The 27,543-nt window shown below is 56.1% G+C and overlaps 1 protein-coding gene across 1 annotated transcript in view; it reads right to left on the bottom strand.

Moving 5' to 3' along the window:
• The window catches only part of LOC140402256 (integrin alpha-X-like), an 815,908-nt gene that overhangs the window by 352,609 nt on the left and 435,756 nt on the right, over positions 1 to 27,543 (bottom strand). Inside the window, exon 3 of the mRNA XM_072489886.1 lies at positions 5,762 to 5,868. Within this exon, the coding sequence (XP_072345987.1) occupies positions 5,762 to 5,868 (107 nt within the window). The remainder of the gene's footprint in view (positions 1 to 5,761; positions 5,869 to 27,543) is intronic.

The raw sequence follows: 27,543 nt of genomic DNA, 5'->3' as shown, positions 1-27,543 counted from the left end.
AACTTTCGGCGGCCGCTGACGCTCCCGCGCATGCGCCGCATTTCCGCGCCAGCTGGCGGGGCAACAAACGCCATTTCCGCCAGCTGGCGGGGCGGAAATCCCTCCGGCGTCGGCCTAGCCCCTCAATGTTGGGGCTCGGCCCCCAAAGATGCGGAGCATTCCCCACCTTTGGGCTGGCGCGATGCCCGTCTGATTGGAGCCGTTTTTGTCGCCAGTCGGCAGACATTGTGCCGTTGCGGGAGAATTTCGCCCAAGATGTGCAACGTGACAGACCTCAGCTCGAATGTACAGAGGCACTCGACAATCACAGTGAGACTACTGGTGACTCCGGTGACACCACGTTACGTCAAATCTCATTCGCTCGAGCCTCTCCACAAGCAAATGCATTCCTGAACGTTGTGACTCCGGACGGGGAGCATCGACAAGCCAAAGCTGATACAAGTAAGCCGGACATGACTCCAGACGGGGAGCGCCGCGAACTCAGTGACGGCACGCTCAAGGAGACAGCAGATGCCACAAAGCACGCTGACACGAGTAACTGTGTGAAGGACTCGTATTATACACAGTGAGGTCCTTGAGCGCAGCAAACACGACAACAAAACCAACCCCAACACAACAACAACATCAAAGACATCAACAAGAAGCGCACCAGAGGCAACAATGTCGACAACAAGCACGACACAAACACCAATGGAACTACGACTGGTATGACTCTGCCCATGAGGAACACTGTTACTGCTCAGCTCAGTACAATGACAGACCGTGGCAGGACGATGCATCTTACCAGTTCACAGTTGCTGCCCTACCAACTGGCAACCTGGCATTCAGGACAGATGCCATCAAGAATTGCCACCACAAGCATCGGAAAAAAAAACAACAGACTCCAAATCAATCAATGAGGTGATTTAAACAATTGGACACCTCCTGATGACCAAACACCAGGACACTGACGGCATTCACAAGGGAATGACAACGTCACCATTGACACTTCTATACCAGACCATAATAATTAATGAACTTTGGACTCAACTTTTATTTTGTGTTGTCTTATCCTGAAAGTCATCGCAACTATTATTTGGTCTTGTGTATTATTGTACAGTCATCACAGTCATCATAACTTGTACATAGCATCACTTATCTGCCTATTTTGTTAAATTTTCTTTAACACTGTACAGAAAATATGTAACAAAGAAAAAGGGGGATGTGGTGATATCCATCACTGTAAGTACACAAAGGGTTAATGTACATACACTACACCTAGCTATGATGTGGAGATGCCGGCGTTGGACTGGGGTGAGCACAGTACGAAGTCTTACAACACCAGGTTAAAGTCCAACAGGTTTGTTTCGATGTCACTAGCTTTCGGAGCGCTGCTCCTTCCTCAGGTGAATGGAGGAAGGAGCAGCGCTCCGAAAGCTAGTGACATCGAAACAAACCTGTTGGACTTTAACCTGGTGTTGTAAGACTTCGTACTGTGTACACCTAACTAGACACTAGAGGGAGCACCAGAGACATGACACACAGACAGTCAACCAATAGGTCAGTAAGATAGGACACGACCAATCGGCATTCATGATACACACAGAGGTGACATTACCACAGGGGGGCATTACACCAACCCATATAAAAGGACACAGCACATATGCTCAGTCTCTTTCCTGTGGAGACACTCAGTGAGTACAGACACAGGGTTGATTGAACATCACACCCACCACGTGAATTGTAGCAGACTGGTTAGTCAGTCTGAGTAGCTATAGAAGGATTAACAGTAGAGTCGAATCCAAGTAGGAGAATTGTTAATAGTTTAATAAATGTGTTAAATCTATCTCCAATCTGAATCTTCCTTTGTCAGAGTGCACATCAAGGAAGCAGCTTCTGCTACGACAAGAAGCATAACAAAACAAACTCCTCCCCCAACCTCAGTTCCTTCGCCCAACTTTTCACCCCGGCTAGACTCACAGGAACCTGTTCTGCCAGGCTCCGATGGCCCCTCCCCCACCTCCCGTTCACTGGTCAGCTTAAACCGGCCAGCGTGGAGGCCCTCGCCCGGGTCTCCTTCCCCCTTGCCCGTTCCCAGGAAAACCAAGAAATCCCCTATAGCACACAACCCCCGCATACACACCCGAGCCCCAAAGAAGCATATTTGCAAATGAGAGTCCCAACTCTTCCCTTGTCCAAATATATACAGTGTCGACTCATTTAGTACAGACACCAACGCGCAGTGAGAAAATACAGTTACACGAGGTTACATCGCTGCCAGACCCTCTCATGGTCCCATTTCTCAATTCTGCCACAGTCCTTCTGCCTTCGCAAACTCCTCCGCCGCTTCCGCCGTCCCAAAATAAAAGTCCTTGGATTTGTAGGTCCACCTCAGCTTAGCTGGGTATACTATGCCACACCGCACCTTGCTGATGTACAGTGCCCTCTTCACCCGGCTGAAGGCAGCCCGCCTCCTCGCCAGCTCCACCGTAAAGTCCTGGTATATGCGTATACCAGCTCCAGCCCACTGCACCTCCCGCTTCTGCTTTGCCCAGTACAGGACTTTCTCCTTCACGCTGAAAACAGAGTTACTACTCTTGGCGGCTCACTCGCCTTTGGTTAGAGGCCTCCACGACCAATAAGTCCGATCCAGTTCATACCGGGAGGGATCGTCCCCCTCCCCCAATAGCTTCGCCAACATCGCGGCAAAATACTCCGTCGGCCTCGGGCCTTCCACCCCTTCGGGCAGGCCCACGATCCTCAGATTCTGCCGCCTGGATCTGTTTTCCAGTTCTTCCATTTTGGCTCGCAGACCTTTGTTGGTCTCTGTCACCCTCCGCAGCTCTTTCCCCATCGAGGTGAGTTGGTCACTGTGCTGTGATGATGCCTTTTCCACTTGCTTCAGTGTCTCACCTTGCTCCCGCACCTCCGCCGCTGCGCTCGATACTGCCGTCCTCACCGGGGCAATCGCCTCCTCCACCAGCACTTTCAATATCGCCCCCATCTCCTTCTCCATCGCTTCCATGTGCTTTGTGAACTGTTTTTCAAGTTCCACAGCCATCACCTTGGTAATTTCTTCTGCTGTGAGCGATGCGGCCTCCCCTGGTGCTCCAGCCTCCGCTTTCCTTCCAGTTCCTGCGCTGACTTTTCCACTCATCGGCGGACTTTTGTTAACCCACATTTTCGCGGCCGTTTTCTTTCCCCAAGCTTGGACATTTCTCCTCCCTGAGCCTTCTTGCAGCCTTTTCAGCCTCCGTTGCCCCCGAGACCGGGCGTTAAAACCCCAAAATTTCTATTCCCGAGTGGGAGCCCTCCAGTGTGTGGCTGTCTCCCGCCCACCGTCACCGGAAGTACCCCTTATTGTTTTATAGACCTCCATAAGCCTCCTACGCTCCAGGGAAAAAAGTCCCAGCCTAGCCAGCCTCTCCTTATAACTCAAAGTATCAGGTTCCGGTAACTTCCTGGTAATTCTTTTCTGAGCTCTTTCTAGTTTAATAATATCCTTCCTATAATAGGATGACCAGAACTGTGCACAGTAATCCAAGTGTGGCCTTATCACTGTCTTGTACAACTTCAACAAGACGTCGCAATTTCTGTATTGAATGTTCTGACCATGGTGAATGCCGCCTTCACTACCCTGCCCAATCTCTTGACAATTTTGATGTCTCTGCATCAACGGCTGAAGGTGGACCAACATTGGCAGTAGGAAGATTCCCAGAGGAAGTCTTTCGATCCGCTCAAACAATTGCTAATGTTGTCAGTCTTCCTGGTGCATTTGAACCGATATAAAGCCTTCACAGTCACGTGTGATGTAGCATGGTGCGATGCGGTACTCTCAGACATTGAAGATGGTGTAAAGGTCTGTCGCATTCGCATCCACAACACCAGCCGAAGCGGAGAGGAGATGAAACGTTGCCTCGTCGCTCGCCTCACAATATAACACATTCTGAAAACCAAATAAACCACGAATCCGAACCCTTATCAACTCTCCTAGTTACATCCTCGAAGAATTCCTGTAGGTTTGTCAAGCACGACTTCCCCGTCACAAATTCATGCTGACTCTGTCCGATCCTGCCACTGATTTCCAAGCGCTCTGCTATAAAATCTTTGATAATGGATTCTAGAATATTCCCCACGACCCATGTCAGGCTGACTGGTCAATGATTCCCTGTTTTCTCTCCACCTCCCTTTTTAAATGATGGAGTTACATTAGCTACTCGCCCATCTGCATGAACTGTTTCAGAGGCTGTATAGTGGGGCATGGTAACACAGTGGTTAGCACTCCTTCCTCACAGCGCCAGGGAACCTGATTCGATTCCGGCCTCGGGTGTCTATGCGGAGTCTGCACATCCTCCCCGTGTGTGCGTGGGTTTCCTCCGGGTGCTCCGGTTTTCTCCCACAGTCCAAAGACGTGCAGGTTAGGTGGATTGGCCGTGATAAATTGCCCCTTAGTGTGCAAAAGGTTAGGTGGGGGTTTTGGGTGAAGGGGATAGGGTGGAGTCATGGCCTTACGTCGGGTGCTCTTTCCAAGAGCCGGTACAGACTCAATGGGCCGAATGGCCTCCTTCTGCACTTTAAATTCGATGATCAATGATCTATAAACAGGGGAATGTGGTGGTATGTATTAGGGGTAATACGGTACACCACGAGTCGACAGGCTATTGGTGGAGGGATGCCAGGTCCTGATAGGATCTGCCACCTACTAGACTCCACCCAGAAATGCCGGTATAAGAACCCAGTTTTTCCCTCCATTTCCCTCAGCAGCTGCATTCTGTAACCACGCTGCTGGGGATAAAGTTCTGCTTAATAAAGCCTTCAATTGACATTACCTCTACCTGCCTCGCGTCATATTGACGGTGCTACAAATGTACAACAGGGGACAAAGAAATGGCTGCCTAACTAAATACAAAATCACAAAATGCTGGACCATCTCAGCAGGTCTGACATGAACGGAGAGAGAGATCGGAGCGGACGTTTTGAGTCTGGATGACTCTTTGATCAGCTTCGACAGAGGTGGAGGAACTGAAGGACATCAATATTAATAGAGAAATGGTTTCGGGGAAATTGATGAATTGAAGGCTGATAAATCCTCAGGGCCGGAGAGTCGACATCCCAGGGGACATCAGGAATTGGCTCTGGAAACAGTGGATACATTGGTGGTCATCTTCCGGGATTTTGGAATTCCGACAGTACACAAGGTGGCCATTCACACATTCTGCACCGACTGTGTGAAAGAGCACCCGACCCAGGCCCACTCCGCTGCCCTGCCCCCTATACCTAACCTGTCCATCCCTGGACACTAAGGGCAATTTAGCATCCACCTAACCTGCACAGCTTTGGACTGTGGGAGGAAACCGGAGCACCCGGAGGAAACCCACGCACACACGGGGAGGATGTGCAGACTCCGCACAGACAGTGACCCAAGCCGGGAATTGAAACGGCAGCTCTGAGGCAGCAGTGCTAACCACTGTGCCACCTACATTTGTCTTCACCAGTCTTTTTCTCTTCACGTATCAACAGAAACTTTAACACTCAGTTTTTATGTTCGCTGTATGCTCACGCTCCTCTATTTTCTCGTTTATCATCAATCCCTTGCTACTTCTTTGCTGATTTCTAAAGTGCTCCCAATTCTCAGACCTGTTCTGCTTGTTGACCAACTTGTTTCAATTGAATACTATCCCACATTTTCCATCAAACCCATGGTTTGTCCACCTTTCCCAGTTTGATTTTAGTACCATTGCCGATCAGCACAGTGGCCGGGCGGGGACGAGGACGCACTCACCCACAACAGTCAGCGGCTGGCACGACTCAGTCACATACTCGCATTTGTAGATTCTGCCAGTTCTGGTGCCAGTCTGGTTCATCTCAAGCGGAGCGCCAACGATGATCCTGCAGGTGAAGACACAGTGGGTTAGAGCATTGTTAAAAGGAGAGTGTTGCCTGGTATGGAGGGCATTAGCTATGAGGAGCGGTTGAATAAACTCGGTTTGTTCTCACTGGAACGAAGGAGGTTGAGGGGAGACCTGATAGAGGTATACAAAATTATGAGGGGCATAGACAGGGTGGATAGTCAGAGGCTTTTCCCCAGGGTAGAGGGGTCAATTACTAGGGGGCATAGGTTTAAGGTGCGAGGGGCAAGGTTTAGAGTAGATGTACGAGGCAAGTTTTTTACGCAGAGGGTAGTGGGTGCCTGGAACTCGCTACCGGAGGAGGTGGTGGAAGCAGGGACGATAGTGACGTTTAAGGTGCATCTTGACAAATACATGAATAGGATGGGAATAGAGGGATACGGACCCAGGAAGTGTAGAAGATTGTAGTTTAGTCGGGCAGCATGGTCGGCACGGGCTTGGAGGGCCGAAGGGCCTGTTCCTGTGCTGTACTTTTCTTTGTTCTTTGTTCTTTTACTGTGCAAGTCAATGACTTTCCATTAGTCTTCAAGCTTGACACTGGGGCCTCAGCTAATCTCCTCACTAATAAGGATCTCCATTCGATTCCAGGAGACCATGAAATAATACTCGCTGCATGTCGGCTGAAGGACTACAACGGCAATCAGATTGCCTCAAAGAGATCGTGCCATCTCCGGGTGGACAACAAGACGATACGCAAGCAGCTACGATTCGGGATTGTAGACGACAATAAGCCATCACTGTTCGGCGCTCAGGCCTGCAAAGACTTGCGGCTGGTGCAGCGCATCTACGTGCACACCCAGGATCCATCAAGCCTGGAGGCTAAAATCCACAGCATGCTGCAAGAATACCCCGACGTATTCAAAGGCATGGGCACCTTACCCTGCAATACAAAATCATGCTGAAGACAGACGCCAAACCCATCATTCAGCCGCCCAGGAGGGTTCCAACTCCACTGCGGGAGAAGGTGAATGCGGAACTCGACAGGCTGCAGTCACAAGGTGTGATATCGCGAGTCACACAGCCGACTGACTGGGTTCGCTCCATTGTGTGTGTTAAGAAACCTGGAGATCTTCGCGTATGCATAGACCCGAAGGACCTGAACCAGAACATTCGCCGGGAACACTACCCCATCCCCAAGCGTGAAGAGATCACGTCTGAGATGGCGAATGCTCGTATCTTCACCAAACTCGACGCCTCGCAGGGGTTTTGGCAGATACAGCTCGATGACCCGAGCAGATTACTGTGTACGTTCAACACGCCGTTTGGATGTTTCTGCTTCAATCGCCTGCCCTTCGGCATTATCTCTGCGTCAGAGATCTTCCACAGGATAATGGAGCAAATGACCGAGGGCATCGAGGGTGTCAGAGTCTATGTGGATGACATCATCGTCTGGTCTGTCACTGAAGAAGAACACCTCGCGTCTGAAGAAGGTGTTTCAGAGGATTCATAAATATGGTTTGAATCTGAACCAGGCAAAATGCACATTTGCGAAGGAGTCTGTCACCTCTCTGGGTGACACCGTATCATCTCAGGGTGTCAGCCCTGATGAGGTGAAAATCGCTGGAATCGGGACCATGAAGACGCCACACGACAAGAAGGCAGTGCTACGATTTCTGGGCTTCGTCAACTTCCTCGGCAGGTTCATCCCAAACCTGTCCGCACGGACGGCAGCTTTACGCAATCTCCTACGAAAGACCACTGCGTTTGAGTGGACACAACGTCACCAAAATGAATGGGTGAATCTCAAACAGCAACTAACGCGGGCACCGACCCTTGCTTTCTTTGACGCAACCAGACCCACCAAGATCTCCACTGACGCCAGCCAGGATGGGATTGGCGCCGTTCTCCTCCAACAGGCCGACCAGTCTGACTGGGTCCCGGTGGCAGACGCGTCCAGGGCCATGACCCCAACTGAGTGCAGATATGCACAGATCGAAAAAGAATGTCTCGGACTCCTCACTGGGATTCTGAAGTTCCATGACTATGTATACGGCCTACACACTTTTATAGTGGAAACCGACCACAGACCATTGGTCCATTTCATAGATAAGGATCTAAATGACATGACACCTCGTCTGCAGCGTGTCATGATGAAGCTGCGAAGGTATGATTTCACCCTAATGTACACCCCGGGACGAGACCTTGCCATTGCCGACGCATTGTCCCGATCCATTGGCACTGACAACGCACCATCAGCCCCTATCGGAGAAATCGAGGCACAAACACAGTTATGCATGGAGAATTTGCCTGCTTCGGATGAGAAGCTTTGCCTAATCCGACAGGAGACGCAGAAAGACGCAACCTTACGGGGGGTGCTGCACCTACTCCAGCACGGTTGGACGAGGGAACAATGTCCACAATTTCAGAATGTCAAGTCAGAATTGTTTGAAGTTGACGGCCTGCTGCTACGCAATGCGCAGATTGTGATTCCGGCCACACTCCGCGCTGAGATGCTGCGTAAGATTCATGAAGGCCACCTAGGCATTGAGAAATGCAAAAGGCAAGCACGACAGGCTGTGTACTGGCCCGGCATGAATCAAGACATAATGGACATGGTCATGACATGTGACCCTGTCAAAGACACCAACCTGCACAGTGTAAAGAACCTGCAGCAACACAAACTCACACCGTCGCCGTGGACAAAAGTGGGCCTTGACCTATTTCATGCCACAGGCCGTGATTACGTCTTGATCATGGAGTATTTCTCAAACAATCCGGAGGTACTGAAACTCCACGATCTCATGTCTTCATCTGTCATCAAGGCGTGCCAGGAGACATCCACGCGACATGGAATCCCGCGTGTGGTGGTGTCAGATAATGGTCCCTGCTTCGCGAGCTGGGAGTGGAAAGAGTTCTCGTCCGCTACAGCTTTCGGCGTGTAACATCCAGTCCGCGCTACCCACAGTCAAATGGGAAAGTGGAAAAAGGTGTCCACATTGTTAAACGGCTTATTAGCAAGGCAACAGATTCACGCACGGACATCAACCCAGCGCTGTTATCCTACCGAGCAACCCCATTGAGCTCAGGAATGTCGCCAGCGCAGATGCTCTTCGGCAGAGACATCCGGACAACCCTCCCGGCAATTCAATTCCGAGACCCCGATAACGCTCTGGTACTCGACAAACTGCGGGTACCACGGTCCAAACAAAAACAATACTACGATCAACATGTGATCCCACTCAAGCCACTGAACATGGGCGACATCGTCAGGTTCAGGGACCCAAAAAGCGGATGGTCTAAGCCAGCCACGGTGATCAGGCAGGAGGCACCGCGGTCTGACATCGTCAAGTTGTCGGCGGGAGTTCTCTTTCGCCGCAACCGCCGGCATCTGTTGATGCTTCGGCCGACAATGCCGGTGATTCCCACACTGGACTTGACCAAGTCCATTTGTCCACAGGACGTTCCTCGCCACACAACGCCAGACAGTACTCTTGATGACATCAAACCGTCATCCCCACCTCCACCGTTACGACGCTCCAGCAGAAGTCGTAAGGCACCCGACCGGCTGGATTTGTACCAACACTTCAACACACCCACAAGACCAATATGGACATTTCTCACGATGGATACACAGCACAGTGAATTGTTTCTGTATTACTTTATCATTTTCACAGTGTGCAGATTTGCTTATTCTCACCACTTGTTCTGTACAGTTTTCTTGCGGTCAGTTTAGGAAACAAGTCAAAATGGGGGGGGGGATGTAGTGATCTGTACATCTGCACATACACCAGGGACTGCAGCACAGATGTAACAGTCACAGCACCACTCGAGGGCAGCATCAGAGACGGGTATAAATGGTCCAGCCCAAGGTAGGATCCGCCTCTTTCAGAAGCACAGAGCTAGGGAGCAGCAGCAGACAGAGACAGCTCAGCACAGGCAGCTTACCTTAGCTTCACTGGTCATACCTCTGACTGTTTTACGTCTAGTTGAGCTCTGGAAGCAGAACAAACCCTTTGAATAAAGTGTTTGGGTTAACTGTAAGTCTACAGTCGTTATTCAGAATTAGAGAATATACCGGTAGCCTCCCGTAACGTACAGTCATACGCCCCCGACCGCACGGTGCCCTCATGGACATCGTGGGCCCCACCAGCGACCGCCCCCAGTCAACCCCAAGCCTGCGCCGGGCGGCAGCCAGCCAACCCCCGGGGCCCCAATGCTATTTCTGTGGGCAGACAAAGTACCCCCGGCAACGCTGCCCGGTGCGGAGTGCAATCTGCAAGGCCTGCGGGAAGAAGGGGCATTTCGCTGCGGTGTGCCAGGCCCGGTCGATCGCCGCTATATCCAGGCCCATTGTCCCCACACCACCCACGTGCGGCCCGTGGGTGCCGCCAACTTCGGTGCCATTTTTGACGGCGCCTCAGGATCCCTGCTCGTTGGGCACTTCATCTGGCCGTTCATCACCTCCACCGCCCCCGGCCAGCCCGGGGCCCACCAACACCAGCCGCAGCTTGCCTCCACCGCCCCCGGCCAGCCCGGGGCCCACCAACACCAGCCGCAGCTCACCTCCACCGCCCCCGGCCAGCCCCGGGCCCACCAACACCAGCTGCAGCTCACCTCCATCACGCTCAACCAGTCCCGGCCGCACATCCTCGCAACCGCGACGGCGACGGTGAATGTCGATGGGCACGAGACTTCCTTCTGGACTCCGGCAGCACGGAAAGCTTCATCCACCCTGATACGGTGCTGCTCCCTCGCGGTTCACCCCGTTACCCAGAGAATCTCCCTGGCCTCCGGATCCCATTCCGTGGAAATCCGGGGGGTACTGCATCGCGACTCTCACCATCCAGCCGCTGCTGCGGGAAGGGGTCATTGAGGCCAGCAACAGCCCCTGGAGAGCCCAAGTGGTAGTGGTTAAGACTGGGGAGAAACACAGGATGGTCATTGACTACAGTCAGACCATCAATCGGTACACGCAGCTCGACGCGTACCCCCTCCCACGCATATCTGATACGGTCAATCTGATTGCGCAGTATCGAGTCTTTTCCACAGTGGCCATGAAATCTGCCTACCACCAGCTCCCCATCCGCCCGGAGGACCGCCAATACACTGCGTTCGAAGCAGACGGCCACCTTTACCACTTCCTTAGGGTTCCCTTTGGCGTCACTAACGGGGTCTCGGTCTTCCAGCGAGAGATGGACCGGATGGTTGACCGGTACGGGCTGCGGGCCACCTTCCCGTACCTAGGTAACGTCACCATCTGCGGCCACGATCAGCAGGACCACAACGCTAACCTCCAAAAATTCCTCCAGACCGCCAAACTCCTGAACCTCACGTACAATAAGGAGAAATGCGTGTTCCGCACCAACCGCTTAGCCATCCTTGGCTATGTTGTGGAAAATGGAATCGGAGGGCCCGACCCCGACCGCACGCGCCCCCTCCTGGAACTCCCCCTCCCCCACTGCCCCAAGGCCATGAAACGATGCCTGGGGTTTTTCTTCGATTATGCCCAGTGGGTCCCTAACTATGCGGACAAGGCCCGCCCACTAATCCACTCCACCATTTTCCCCCTGGCGGCTGAGGCCCGCCAGGCCTTCAACCGTATCAAGGCCGACATCGCCAAGGCCACGATGCACGCGGTCGACGAGACCCTCCCCTTTGAGATCGAGACCGATGCATCGGACGTCGCTCTGGCCGCCACCCTCAATCAGGGTGACCTGTGGCATTCTTTTCCCAGACCCTCCATGCCTCCAAAATTCAGCACTCCTGTCGAAAAGGAGGCCCAAGCCATAGTGGAAGCTGTGCGACATTGGAGGCATTACCTGGCCGGCAGGAGATTCACTCTCCTCACTGACCAATGGTCAGTAATTATATTCATTGGAGTTTAGGAGGTTGAGGGGAGATCTAATAGAAACTTACAAGATAATGAATGGCTTAGATAGGGTGGACGTAGGGAAGTTGTTTCCATTAGCAGGGGAGGCTAGGACCCGGGGGCACAGCCTTAGAATAAAAGGGAGTCACTTTAGAACAGAGATGAGGAGAAATTTCTTCAGCCAGAGAGTGGTGGGTCTGTGGAATTCATTGCCACAGAGGGCGGTGGAGGCCGGGACGTTGAGTGTCTTTAAGACAGAAGTTGATAAATTCTTGATTTCTCGAGGAATTAAGGGCTATGGAGAGAGAGCGGGTAAATGGAGTTGAAATCAGCCATGATTGAATGGTGGAGTGGACTCGATGGGCCGAATGGCCTTCCGCTCCTATGTCTTATGGTCTTATGGTAGCCTTCATGTTCAATAACACACAGCGGGGCAAGATCAAAAATGATAAAATCTTAAGGTGGCGCATCGAGTTCTCCACCTACAATTACGAGATTTTGTATCGGCCCGGCAAGCTCAACGAGTCCCCCGATGTCCTGCCCCGAGGTACATGTGCCAGCGCACAAGTGGACCGACTCCAGGCCCTACACGATGGTCTCTGCCACCCGGGGGTCACCCGGTTCTTCAACTTCATAAAGGCCCGCAACCTGCCCTACTCCATTGCGGAGGTCAGGGCTGTCACCAGAGACTGCCAGGTCTGCGCGGAGTGCAAACTGCCCTTCTACCGGCCGGACCGAGTGCACCTGGTGAAGGCCTCCCGCCCCTTTGAACGCCTCTGCATGGACTTCAAAGGGCCCCTCCCCTCCACCGACCGAAACACGTACTTCCTGAACGTGGTTGATGAGTACTCCCGGTTTCCCTTCGCCATCCCATGCCCCGATATGATGTCTGCCACGGTCATTAAAGCCCTCAACAGCATCTTCGCCCTGTTCGGTTTCCCCGCTTACGTCCACAGCGACCGGGGATCCTCCTTTATGAGCGATGAGCTGCGTCAGTTCCTGCTCAACAGGGGCATTACCTCGAGCAGGACCCCCACAGAGAGAGACAGCGAGAGAGAGACAGCGAGACAGCGAGAGAGGGAGAGGGACAGCGAGAGAGAGAGGGAGACAGAGTGTGGTGGTATGTATTAGGGGTAATACGGTACACCATGAATGCCGAGGAGCTATTGGAGGACAGATGCTGGGTCCCGATTGGATCCGCCGCCTACTGGGCTCCACCCAGATAGGCGGGGTATAAGAACCTGGGTTAATCCCCGCAGCTGCATTCTGTGACTGACCTGCTGGGGAACAAGTCTGCTCAATAAAGCCTCGATTGAAGTTCTTTACGTCTCGCCTGTGTGTGATCGATGGTGCTACAATTTATTGAGCAGACTTAAAAAGGAATATGGAGCTCCGGATCGCCCCGGAGTGCCTGCGAATCGGCCCCCAAGCAGCTAACGCAACATCGGCGTTTAAGCACTGGCTAGCGTGCATTGAGGAGTACCTCCGAACGGCCCCCGGCAGACCAACAGAAGACCAGAAGATGCAGGTCCTGCATTCCAGGGTGAGTCCCGAAATCTACTCACTCATCGAGGGCGCGGAAGAATTCCCAGCGGCGATCACCTTGCTGAAGGAGATCTACATTCAGCCCGTCAACCAGGTCTACGCACGCTACCAGCTCGCGACGAGACGACAAATCCCCGGGGAATCGCTAGACGAATTCTTCAATGCCCTAACGATCCTGGGACGAAACTGCAGCTGCCCAGCGGTAACGGCGAACGAACATACGGACCTCCTGATCAGAGACGCTTACGTAGCAGGTTTGGCATCATCGCAAATTCGCCAGAGACTTTTAGAGAAAGACTCTCTCGGACTGACAGAGGTACGGGCCCTCGCAGCCTCCCTCGACGTGGCCTCCCAAAACGCCCGCGCCTCTGCCCCCGACCGCGCTGTAGCCCCTTGGGCTCCGTGGACCCCCGCAGCGACCGACCTCCCGGCACCCCCAACCCCTCCGCAAGCGTGCGCGGCCAGAATCCCAGACCACCCGGGGGGGCCCCGCTGCTATTTTTGCGGGCAGCCGAAACACCCCCGCCAGCGCTGCCCGGCCCGCTCGGCCACCTGCAAAAGCTGCGGTAAAAAGGGGCACTACGCAGCGGTGTGCCAGTCCCGTGGGGTCGCCGCTATCTCCGGGGAACAAATGGGACCACGGGCTCAACCCCCTCAGCGACCCACGGGCGGCCAACGGGCGCCGCCATTTTGGGCCCCGGACACCACGAGGGGGGTACGGGCGCCGCCATCTTACTACCCACGGGCTACGTGCGATCCATGGACGCCGCCATCTTGGCTGACTGGCAAGGACCCCGGCGTGGACGGCTCCACACTGCCTGAAGACAACGATCTGATGCACCAACCACGTTTGGCATCGGTGACCCTCGACCAGTCGCGGCCCCGGACGCTCCAGACGACAACGACAAAGGTGCTGGTGAACGGGCATGAGACGCCGTGTTTGATCGACTCGGGGAGCACGGAGAGTTTTATTCACCCAGACACGGTAAGACGCTGTTCCCTTGTAATTCGGCCAAGCACCAAAACAAATTTCCTGGCGGCGGGGTCCCACTCCGTTGGAATCAAAGGGTTCTGCATCGCAAACCTAACGGTGCAGGGGAGAGAGTTCAAAAATTACCGGCTGTATGTCCTCCCCCACCTCTGCGCTCCCACTTTCCTGGGGTTGGACTTCCAATGCAACCTCCAGAGCTTAACATTCAAATTTGGCGGCCCTATACCCCCACTGACTATCTGCGGCCTCCCAACACTCAAGGTCGAACCGCCTTCCTTGTTTGCGAACCTCACCCCGGATTGCAAACCCGTCGCCACTAGGAGCAGACGGTACAGCGCCCAGGACCGGACCTTCATTCGGTCCGAAGTCCAGCGGCTGCTGAAGGAGGGCATAATCCAGGCCAGCAATAGTCCCTGGAGAGCCCAGGTGGTAGTAGTAAAGACCGGGGAGAAGCAAAGGATGGTCGTAGACTACAGTCAGACCATCAACAGGTACACACAGCTGGATGCGTACCCTCTCCCCGCATATCCGACATGGTCAATCGGATTGCACAGTACAAGGTCTTCTCCACCGTGGACCTTATGTCCGCCTGCCACCAGCTCCCCATTCGCCCCGGTGACCGCAAGTACACAGCCTTCGAAGCAGACGGGCGGCTATACCACTTCTTAAGGGTTCCATTCGGCGTCACGAACGGAGTCTCGGTCTTCCAACGGGAGATGGACCGAATGGTCGACCAGCACGGTTTATGGGCCAGGTTCCCGTACCTCGACAACGTCACCATCTGCGGCCACAACCAGCAGGACCACGACGCCAACCTCCGCAAATTCCTCCAGACCGCTCACACCCTCAATCTCACCTACAATGAGGAAAAATGCGTGTTTAGCATCGACCGTCTAGCCATCCTTGGCTATGTAGTGCGTAATGGAGTGATAGGCCCCGACCCCGAACGCATGCGCCCCCTCATGGAGTTCCCTCTCCCCCACTGTGCCAAAGCCCTGAAACGCTGCCTGGGCTTCTTTTCTTATTACGCCCAGTGGGTCCCCCAGTACGCAGACAAGGCCCGCCCGCTAATACAGACCACGACCTTTCCTCTGTCGACAGAGGCTTGCCAGGCCTTCAGCCGCATCAAAGCGGATATCGCAAAGGCCACGATGCGCGCCATCGACGAGTCCCTCCCCTTCCAGGTCGAGAGCGACACATCCGACGTAGCTCTAGCGGCTACCCTTAACCAAGCGGGCAGACCCGTGGCCTTTTTCTCCCGGACCCTCCACGCTTCAGAAATCCGCCACTCCTCAGTGGAAAAGGAAGCCCAAGCCATAGCGGAAGCTGTGCGACATTGGAGGCATTACCTGGCCGGCAGGAGATTCACTCTCCTCACTGACCAACGGTCGGTAGCCTTCATGTTCGATAATGCACAGCGGGGCAAGATAAAAAACGACAAGATCCTGCGGCAGAGGATCGAGCTCTCCACCTTCAACTACGAGATCTTGTACCGTCCCGGAAAGCTGAACGAGCCATCCGATGTCCTATCTCGCGGCACTTGTGCCAACGCACAAGTGGACCGTCTCCAAGCCCTCCACGAGGACCTCTGCCACCTGGGGGTCACTCGTTTCTACCATTTCGGAAAGTCCCGCAACCTCCCTTACTCCGTCGAGGACGTCCGAACAGTCACCAGGAACTGCCAAATCTGCGCAGAATGCAAACCGCATTTTTTCAGGCCAGATAGAGCGCACCTGATAAAGGCTTCCCGTCCCTTTGAACGCCTCAGTTTGGATTTCAAAGGCCCCCTCCCCTCCACCGATCGCAACACGTACTTTCTTAACGTCGTTGACGAATACTCCTGCTTCCCCTTCGCCATCCCCTGCCCCGACATGACCACGGCCACGATCATTAAAGCCCTCGACACCATCTTTACCCTGTTCGGTTTCCCCGACTATATCCATAGCGACGGGGGGTCCTCCTTCATGAGTGACGAGCTGCGTCAATTCCTGCTCAGTAAGGGCATAGCCTCGAGCAGGACGACCAGCTACAACCCCCGGGGGAACGGGCAGGTAGAGAGGGAGAACGGAACAGTCTGGAAGACTGTCCTACTGGCCCTACGGTCTAGGAGTCTCCCAACTTCCCGCTGGCAGGAAGTCCTCCTGGATGCCCTTCACTCTATCCGGTCCCTGCTGTGTACCACCACTAACCAAACGCCGCACGAGCGCCTCCTTGTCTTCTCTAGGAGGTCCGCTTCTGGAACGTCACTTCCGACCTGGCTGGCGGCCCCGGGACCCATCCTGCTCCGGAAACATGTGCGGGCGCACAAGTCAGACCCACTGGTGGAAAAGGTACATCTACTCCACGCAAACCCGCAGTACGCCTGGCGTACCCAGAATGCCGACAGGACACGGTCTCTCTGCGGGACCTGGCGCCCGCCGGAGCTCCCCACCCCCCCCCCCCCCCAACACAAATCACCTCCCCCTCACTCGCGCCGGTGAACCCCACAGCCACCCCCGTCCCGGGGGTTTCGGTCCTCCTCCCAGGCCCGTCCAGGAGTAAGGAAACAGAAGGGGACAGCGCGATGCTCCCAGAGTCGACCGGACCCGAGCCAGCACCACCACCACCACCCGGGCTGAGACGATCGGAGAGGGCGACCAGAGCACCACCTCGACTCATCGAATCGACTTAAGATGTATATAATTCAGTGGCCCAGTAAAGCGGCATTGTTGTAAATAGTTAACGCTGCAAATCGGGTAAAATGTGAATAATTCAGTGGCCCAGTAAAAGCGGCATGATTGTATAGTTCAATGGTTAAGGCACCGACCCTGTAAACCCCGACCACCATACCACCCACCACCCCGCCGGGTTCTTTTTTAACAAGGGGAGAATGTGGTGGTATGTATTAGGGGTAATACGGTACACCATGAATGCCGAGGAGCTATTGGAGGACAGATGCTGGATCCCGATTGGATCCTCCACCTACTGGGCTCCACCCAGATAGGAGGGATATAAGAACCTGGGTTTAATCCCCGTAGCTGCATTCTGTGACTGAGCTGCTGGGGAACGAGTCTGAACAAGTCTGCTCAATAAAGCCTCGATTGAAGTTCTTTACGTCTCGCCTCGTGTGTGATCGATGGTGCTACAAGAGGGAGAGAGACAGCGAGAGAGAGAGAGAGAGCGAGAGAGAGACAGCGAGAGAGAGAGACAGCGAGAGAGAGAGAGAGACAGAGAGAGAGAGCGTGACAGCGAGAGAGAGGGAGAGACACAGCGAGAGAGAGACAGCGAGAGAGAGAGAGACAGCGAGAGAGAGAGACAGCGAGAGAGAGGGAGACAGCGAGAGAGAGGGAGACAGCGAGAGAGAGGGAGACAGCGGGAGAGGGAGAGAGACAGCAGGAGAGGGAGAGAGACAGCGAGAGAGAGAGAGAGAGAGACAGCGAGAGGGAACGACAGCGAGAGAGAGAGAGACAGAGCGACAGCGAGAGAGGGAGAGAGACAGCGAGAGAGAGAGAGAGAGAGAGAGAGTGACAGCGAGAGAGAGGGAGAGGCACAGCGAGAGAGAGAGACAGCGAGAGAGAGAGAGACAGCGAGAGAGACAGACAGCGAGAGAGACAGCGGGAGAGGGAGAGAGACAGCAGGAGAGGGAGAGAGACAGCGAGAGCGGGAGAGAAACAGCGAGAGCGGGAGAGAAACAGCGAGAGCGGGAGAGAGACAGCAGGAGAGGGAGAGAGATAGCGAGAGAGAGAGACAACGAGAGAGAGAGAGAGAGATAGAACATAGAACGATACAGCGCAGTACAGGCCCTTCGGCCCACGATGTTGCACCAAAACAAAAGCCATCTAACCTACACTATGCCATTATCATCCATATGTTTATCCAATAAACTTTTAAATGCCCTCAATGTTGGCGAGTTCACTACTGTAGCAGGTAGGGCATTCCACGGCCTCACTACTCTTTGCGTAAAGAACCTACCTCTGACCTCTGTCCTATATCTATTACCCCTCAGTTTAAAGTTATGTCCCCTCGTGCCAGCCATTTCCATCCACGGGAGAAGGCTCTCACTGTCCACCCTATCTTCCCCCCTGATCATTTTGTATGCCTCTATTAAGTCTCCTCTTAACCTTCTCTCCAACGAAAACAACCTCAAGTCCATCAGCCTTTCCTCATAAGATTTTCCCTCCATACCCGGCAACATCCTGGTAAATCTCCTCTGCACCCGCTCCAAAGCCTCCACGTCCTTCCTATAATGCGGTGACCAGAACTGTACGCAATACTCCAAATGCGGCCGTACCAGAGTTCTGTACAGCTGCAACATGACCTCCCGACTCCGGAACTCAATCCCTCTACCAATAAAGGCCAACACTCCATAGGCCTTCTTCACAACCCTATCAACCTGGGTGGCAACTTTCAGGGATCTATGTACATGGACACCTAGATCCCTCTGCTCATCCACACTTCCAAGAACTTTACCATTAGCCAAATATTCCGCATTCCTGTTATTCCTTCCAAAGTGAATCACCTCACACTTCTCTACATTAAACTCCATTTGCCACCTCTCAGCCCAGCTCTGCAGCTTATCTATGTCCCTCTGTAACCTGCTAAATCCTTCCACACTGTCGACAACACCACCAACTTTAGTGTAGTCTGCAAATTTACTCACCCACCCTTCTGCGCCTTCCTCTAGGTCATTGATAAAAATGACAAACAGCAACGGCCCCAGAACAGATCCTTGTGGTACGCCACTTGTAACTGAACTCCATTTTGAACATTTCCCATCAACCACCACCCTCTGTCTTCTTTCAGCTAGCCAATTTCTGATCCACATCTCTAAATCCCCCTCAATCCCCAGCCTCCGTATTTTCTGCAATAGCCTACCGTGGGGAACCTTATCAAGCATAAAGGGCAGTTCGTGCCTAACTAATTTCATGGAATTTTTTGAGGACATTAACAGTGCGGTAGACAACGGGGAGCCAATGGATGTGGTAAATCTGGATTTCCAGAAAGCCTTTGACAAGGTGCCACACAAAAGGTTGTTGCATAAGATAAAGATGCATGGCATTAAGGGGAAAGTAGTCGCATGGATAGAGGATTGGTTAATTAATAGAAAGCAAAGAGTGGGGATTAATGGGTGTTTCTCTGGTTGGCAATCAGTAGCTAGTGGATCAGTGTTGGGCCCACAACTGTTCACAATTTACATAGATGATTTGGAGTTGGGGACCAAGGGCAATGTGTCCAAGTTTGCAGACGTCACTAAGATAAGTGGTAAAGCAAAAAGTGCAGAAGATACTGGAAGTCTGCAGAGGGATTTGGATAGGCTAAGTGAATGGGCTAGGGTCTGGCAGATGGAATACAATGTTGACAAATGTGAGGTTATCCATTTTGGTAGGAATAACAGCAAAAGGGATTATTATTTAAATGATAAAATATTAAAACATGCTGCTGTGCAGAGAGACCTGGGTGTGCTAGTGCATGAGTCAAAAAAAGTTGATTTTCAGGTGCAACAGGTGATTAAGAAGGCAAATGGAATTTTGTCCTTCATTGCTAGAGGGATGGAGTTTAAGACAAGGGAGGTTCTGCTGGAATTGTATAAGGTGTTAGTGAGGCCACACCTGGAGTATTGTGTTCAGTTTTGGTCTCCTTACTTGAGAAAGGACGTACTGGCACTGGAGGGTGTGCAGAGGAGATTCACGAGGTTAATCCCAGAGCTGAAGGGGTTGGATTACGAGGAGAGGTTGAGTAGACTGGGACTGTACTTGTTGGAATTTAGAAGGATGAGAGGGGATCTTATAGAAACATATAAAATTATGAAGGGAATAGATAGGATAGATGCGGGCAGGTTGTTTCCACTGGCGGGTGAAATAAGAACTAGGGGGCATAACCTCAAAATAAGGGGAAGTAGATTTAGGACTGAGTTTAGGAGGAACTTCTTCACTCAAAGGGTTGTGAATCTATGGAATCCCTTGCCCAGTGAAGCAGTTGAGGCTCCTTCATTAAATGTTTTTAAGATAAAGATAGATAGTTTTTTGAAGAATAAAGGGATTAAGGGTTATGGTGTTCGGGCCGGAAAGTGGAGCTGAGTCCACAAAAGATCAGCCATGATCTCATTGAATGGTGGAGCAGGCTCGTGGGGGCCAGATGGCCTACTCCTGCTCCTAGTTCTTATCTTCTTGTGAATCGGTTGAGGTCGGGCTATTTTAAACTACACCGAGGGACAAGGCAAAGGTGCCCACTTTCCTCGTTACTGTTTGCTCTGGCCATAGAGCCATTGGCCATGGTGTTAAGAGCCTCTAGGAACTGGAAAGGGCTGGTCCGGGGGGGGGGGGGGGGGGGGGGGGGGAATACCGGGTCTCACTTTACTCGGATGACCTGCCCCTGTACAGTTCTTATGTTCTTATAAACGCTTTACTGAAATCCATATCCACCACATCAACTGCTCTACCCTCGTCTACCTGTTCAGTCACCTTCTCAAAGAACTCGATAAGGTTTGTGAGGCATGACCTACCCTTCACAAAGCCATGCTGACTATCCCTGATCATATTATTCCTATCTAGATGATTATAAATCTTGTCTCTTATAATACCCTCCAAGACTTTACCCACTACAGACGTGAGACAGCGAGCGAGAGAGAGACAGTGAGACAGGAGGAGAGGGAGAAAGAGACAGCGAGCGAGAGAGAGACAGTGAGACAGGAGGAGAGGGAGAAAGAGACAGCGAGCGAGAGAGAGAAACAGCGAGAGTGAGCGAGAGAGAGAGACAGCGAGAGAGAGAGAGACAGCGAGAAAGAGACAGCGAGAGAGAGAGAGACAGCGAGCGTGAGAGAGAAACAGCGAGAGTGAGCGAGAGAGAGAGACAGCGAGAGAGAGAGAGACAGCGAGCGAGAGAGAGAAACAGCGAGAGTGAGCGAGAGAGAGAGACAGCGAGAGAGAGAGAGACAGCGAGAGAGAGACAGCGAGAGAGAGAGAGACAGTGAGAGGGAGAGAGAGACAGCGAGAGTGAGCGAGAGAGAGCGACAGCGAGAGAGAGAGAGACAGCGAAAGAGAGAGAGAGACAGCGAGAGAGAGAGAGAGACAACGAGAGAGACAGCGAGCGAGAGAGAGGAACAGCGAGAGTGAGCGAGAGAGAGAACTGCGAGAGAGAGAGAGACAGCGAGCGAGAGAAACAGCGAGAGTGAGCGAGAGAGAGAGACAGGCGAGCGAGAGAAACAGCGAGAGGTGAGCGAGAGAGAGAGACAGCGAGAGAGAGAGAGACAGCGAGAGAGAGCGACAGCGAGAGACAGCGAGGAGAGGAGAGAGACAGTGAGAGAGAGAGAGAGACAGTGAGAGGGAGAGAGAGACAGAGACAGAGAGAGAAGGAGAGACAGTGAGAGAGAGCGTCAGCGAGAGAAGGAGAGCGACAGCGAGAGAGAGAGAGAGAGACAGCGATAGAGAGAGGAAAGACAGCGAGAGGGAGACACTCACACACTCACCTCCCCTCTCACACGCCCGCCTCCCCTCACTCACACACTCCCCTCCCCCTCACACACAACACTCCCCTCCCCCTCACTCACACACTCCCCTTCCCCTCACATACCGCCCCTCCACCTCACACGCCCCCTCCCCCTCACACGCCCCTCCCCATCACTCGCCCCTCCCCCTCACACGCCCCTCCCCCCTCACACACCCCTCGCCCTCACACACACAATCACCTCCCCCTCACACACACAATCACCTCCCCCTCACACACAACAATCACCTCCCCCTCACTCACACACACTCCCCTTCCACTCACACACTCCCCTTCCCCGCACACGCTCGCCCTTCCCCGCCACACGCTCCCTTCCCCGCACACGCTCCCCTCCCCCACACACGCCCCTCCCCCCTCACACACACAATCACCTCCCCCTCACTCACACACTCCCCTTCCACTCACACACTCCCCTCCCCCACACACGCCATTCCCCCTCACACACACCCCTCCCACACACACACCCCTCCCCCTCACACTCCCCTCCCCCTCCCTCCCCCCTCACACTCCCCTCCCCCCTCACACTCCCCCTCCCCCACACACTCCTCTCCCCTCACACCCCCCTCCCCCTCACACTCCCCTCCCCCTCACACTCCCCCTCCCCCTCCCCCTCACACACTCCCCTCCCCCTCAGAAACATACACTCCCTCCCTCCCCTCAGAACATACACTCCCCTCCCCCTCACACTCCCCCCCTCCCCCTCACACTCCCCCTCACACCCCTCCGTCCTCACACACACTCTCCCCTCCCTCCCGCCTCACACACTTGCCCCCTCCCCCTAACACACTCCCCCCTCCCGCTCACACACTCCCCCCCACTCCCCCTCCCCCTCACCACACTCCCCCTCCCCCTCACACACTCCCCCCCTCCCCCTCACACACTCCCCCACACCCCCTCCCCCCTCACACACTCCCCCCCTCTCCCTCACACACACCCCCCTCTCCTCACACACCCCACCTCCCTCACACACCCCCCCCTCACACACTCCCCCCTCCCCCTCACACACTCCCCCTCCCTCCTCCCCCCTCACACACTCCCCCCCTCACCCTCACCACACACACCCTCCCACACTGCCCCCTCCCCCTCACAATCCCCTCTCCCCCTTACACTCCCCCCTCGCCCTTACACACTCCCCCCCTCACCTCACTACTCCCCCCTCTCCCTCACACTCCCCCTCACCCTCACACACTCCCCCTCCCCCACACACACTCCCCGCCTCCCCGCTCACACACTCCCCCGCTCACACACTCCCCCCTCCCCCTCACACACTCCCCACCCTCCCCTCACACACTCCCCCCCCTCCCCTCACCCCCCCTTCCCCCTCACACTCCCCCTCCCCTCTCACCACTCCCCCCTCCCCCTCACACACTACCCCCTCCCCTCACACACCCCCCCTCCCCCTCACACACTCCTCCTCCCCCTCACACACTCCCCCCCCCACCCCCTCGCACTCCCCCCTCCCCCTCACAAACATTCCCTCCCTCACTCACACTCCCCCTCACACACTCCCTGCCCTCCCCCCTCACACTCCCCTCCCCCTCCCCCTCACACACTCCCCCCCTCTCCTCACACACACTCCCCCCTCTCCTCACACACCCCACCTCCCCTCACACACCCCCCCTCACACACTCCCCCCCTCCCCCTCACACACTCCCCCCTCCCTCCTCCCCCTCACACACTCCCCCCTCACCCTCACACACACCCCCTCCCACACTTGCCCCCTCCCCCTCACAATCCCCTCTCCCCCTTACACTCCCCCCTCGCCCTTACACACTCCCCCCCCACCTCACACTCCCCCCCTCTCCCTCACACTCCCCCCCTCACCCTCATACACTCCCCCTCCCCCACACACACTCCCCGCCCTCTCCGCTCACACACTCCCCCGCTCACACACTCCCCCCTCCCCCTCACACACTCCCCACCCTCCCCTCACACACTCCCCCCCCTCACCCCCCCCTTCCCCCTCACACTCCCCCCTCCCCCTCACACTCCCCCCTCCCCCTCACACACTACCCCCTCCCCTTACACACTCCCCCCTCCCCCTCACACACTCCTCCTCCCCCTCACACACTCCCCCTCCCCTCGCACTCCCCCCCTCCCCCCTCACAAACATTCCCTCCCTCACTCACACTCCCCCTCACACACTCCCTGCCCTCCCCTCACACTCCCCCCTCCCCCTCCCCCTCACACACTCCCCCCCCCACCCCCTCCCCACTCCCCCCTCCCCTCACACACTCCCCCCTCACACATTCCCCCCTCCCCCCTCACACTCCCCCCTCCCCATCACACTCCCCCCCTCCCATCACACTCCCCCCACTCCCCCTCCCCCCCACCTCACACACTCCCCCCCTCCCCTCACACCCCTCCCTCTCACACATTCCCCCCTCCCCCCTCACACTCCCCCCTGCCTATCACACTCCCCCCTCCCCATCACACTACCCACACTGCCCCCCTCCCCCTCACACACTCCCCCCCTCCCCCTCACACTCCCCCCTCCCCCTCACACACTCCCCCCTCCCCCCACCACTCCCCCTCCCCCTCACACTCCCCCCTCCCCCTCACACATTCCCCCTCCCCTCACACACTGCCCCCACCCCTCACCACTCACCCCTCCCCCCTCACACACCTCCCCCTCCCCCTCCCCCACACACTCCCCCTCCCCCTCACCCACTCCACCCTCCCCTCACACACTCTCCCCTCCCCCTCACACACTCCACCCTCCCCTCACACTCTCTCCCCTCCCCCTCAGACTCCCCTCCCCCTCACACACACAATCACCTCCCCCTCACACACACACTCCCCTCCCCCTCACTCACACACTCCCTCCCTTCCCCTCACACGCCCCTCCACCTCACACGCCCCTCCCCCTCACATGCCCCTCACATGCCCCTCCCCCGACCCTCTCCCCCCACACGCCCCTCCCCCTCACACGACCACTCCCCCTCACACGACCCTCCCCCTCACACGACCCTCCCCCTCACACGACCCTCCCCCTCACATGCCCCTCCCCCTCACACGCCCTCCCCCTCACACGCCCCCTCCCCCTCACTCACACACTCCCCTCCCCCTCACTCACACACTCCCCTTCCACTCACACACTCCCCTTCCCCGCACACACTCCCCTCCCCCTCACACGCCCCTCCCCCTCACACACTCCCCTCCCCTCTCACACACTCCCTTACCACTCACACACTCCCCTTCCCCGCACACCACTCCCCCCTCCCCCACACACACCCCCCTCCCACACACACACCCCTCCCCCTCACACACACACACACTCCCGTCCCCCTCACACTCCCCTCCCCCTCACACTCCCCCCTCCCCTCACACTCCCCCTCACACCCTCCCTCCTCCTCACACACACACTCTCCCCTCCCTCCGCCTCACACACATACTCCCCCCTCCCCCTCACAGAGTCCCCCGCTCCCCCTCACACACACCCCCCTCCCGCTCACACACTCCCCCCACTCCCCCTCCCCCTCATACACTCACCCCCTCCCCCTCACACTCCCCCCTCCCCACACACTCCCCCTCCCCCTCACACACTCCCCCACCCCCCTCACACACTCCCCCCTCCCCCTCACACACTCCCTCCCCTCCCCCTACAACACTCACCCCCTACCCCCTCACACTCCCCCCTCACCGTAACACTTCCCCTCCCCCTCCACTCCCCTCCCCTCACACACTCCCCCCTCCCCCTCACACACTCCCCCTCCCCTCCCCTCCCCTCCACACCCTCACTCACACTCCCCCCTCCCCCTCACACACTTCGCCCCTCCCCCTCACACACTCCCACTTCCCCCTCACACACTCCCCCCCCCACCCCCTCCCCCTCTCCCATCACACACACGCCCCTCACACACTCCCCCTCCCCCTCACACACTCCCCCCTCCCCTCACACACTCCCACCTCCCTCCTCCCCCTCACACACACCCCCCTCCCTCCACCCCCTCACACACTCCCCCTTCACCCTCACACACTCCCCCCTCACCCTCACACACACTCCCCCTCCCACACTGCCCCCTCCCCTCACAATCCCCCTCACCCCTTACACTCCCCCCTCCCCTTCACACACTCCCCACTCTCCCCCTCACACACTTCCCCCCCCTCCCCCTCACACACTCCCCACCCCTCCCCCTCACACACTCCCCACCCTCCCCTCACACTCCCCCCTTCCCCCTCACACTCCCCCCTCCCCCCTCACCACACTACCTCCTCCCCTCACACTCCCCCTCCCCCTCACACACTCCCCCCTCCCCCTCACACACTCCCCCTCCCCTCACACACTCCCCCCTCCCCTCGCACTCCCCCTCCCCCTCACAAACATTCCCTCCCTCACTCACACTCCCCCTCACACACTCCCTGCCCTCCCTCTCACACTCTCCTCCCCCTCACACTCCCCTCCCACTCCCCCCTCCCCCCTCACACACTCCCCCCTCCCCTCACACACTCCCCCCTCACACATTCCCCCCCTTCCCCCCCTCACACTTCCCCTCTCCCCATCACACTCCCCCCACTTTCCCTCCCCCCACCCCCTCCCCCTCACACACTCCCCCCTCCCCTCACACACTCCCCCCTCACACATTCCCCCCTCCCCCTCACACATTCCCCCCTCCCCCCCTCACACATTCCCCCTCCCCATCACACTCCCACCCCTCCCCATCACACTCCCCACACTGCCCCCTCCCCCTCACACTCCCCCTCCCCCTCACACTCCCCCTCACACTCCCCCCTCCCCCTCACACTCCCCCCTCCCCCACCACACTCCGCCCTCCCCCCACACACTCCCCCCACCTCTCCCCTCCCCCTCGCACACTCACCCTCCCCCTCACACACTGCCCCCACCCCTCACACACTCCCCCCCTCCCCCTCACCCACTCCCCGCCCCCCCCCCGCTCACACACTCCCCCCTCCCCCTCACACACTCCACCCTCCCCTCACACACTCCACCCTCCCCTCACACACTCCACCCTCCCCTCACACACTCCACCCTCACCTCACACACTCCCCCACCCTCCCCCTCACACACTGCCCCCTCCCCTCACACTCCCCCTTCCCCCCTCACACTCCCCCTCCCCCTCACACACTCCCCCTCCCTCACACTCCCCCCTCCCCCTCACACACTCCCCCCTCCCCCTCACACACTCCCCCCTCCCCCTCACACTCCCCCCTCCCCTCGCACTCCCCTCCCCCTCACAAACATACCCTCCCTCACACTCACACTCCCCCTCTCCCCTCACACACTCCCCGCCCCCTCACAAACATACCCTCCCTCCCCCCCTCACACTCCCCTCCCCCTCACACTCCCCTCCCCCTCACACTCCCCTCCCCCTCACACTCCCCTCCCCCTCACACTCCCCTCCCCCTCACACTCCCCTCCCCTCACACTCCCTCCCCCTCACACACACTGTAGCGCACAAAAACTCTGAGAGACGAATAGAGTGAAGTCGATGAGGCTTTATTAAGCGTGACTGTTCCCACGCAGTTCAGTATTAGACTGCCTGCGGGGGAGGACTACCTGGTACTTATACTCTGCCCTTCAGGGCGGAGCTAGAGGTCAACATCCAACCAGGACCCGGGATCTGTCAGCAAATGACATCACGGCTTCACAGTCCCACATGACCCCTAATGCATACTACCTCATTCACCCCTTGTTAAAAATGAACCCGGCAGGGTGATGCCATGCCTGGTGGTAAGGGTTTACAAGGCTGGTCCTGGGAGGAAAACTTTTGCATGTTATTACAGTATGTACAAGGTTTTTTTTTGTTTCGAACTATTTACAGTAATCGTCAGGAAAAAACAAAATGTTCTCGTTAAAAGTCCAACAT

Source organism: Scyliorhinus torazame, chromosome 25 (genome assembly GCF_047496885.1).
Source record: "Scyliorhinus torazame isolate Kashiwa2021f chromosome 25, sScyTor2.1, whole genome shotgun sequence".
Lineage (NCBI taxonomy): Eukaryota > Metazoa > Chordata > Chondrichthyes > Carcharhiniformes > Scyliorhinidae > Scyliorhinus > Scyliorhinus torazame.
This window is presented reverse-complemented; position numbering and strand designations above follow the sequence as displayed.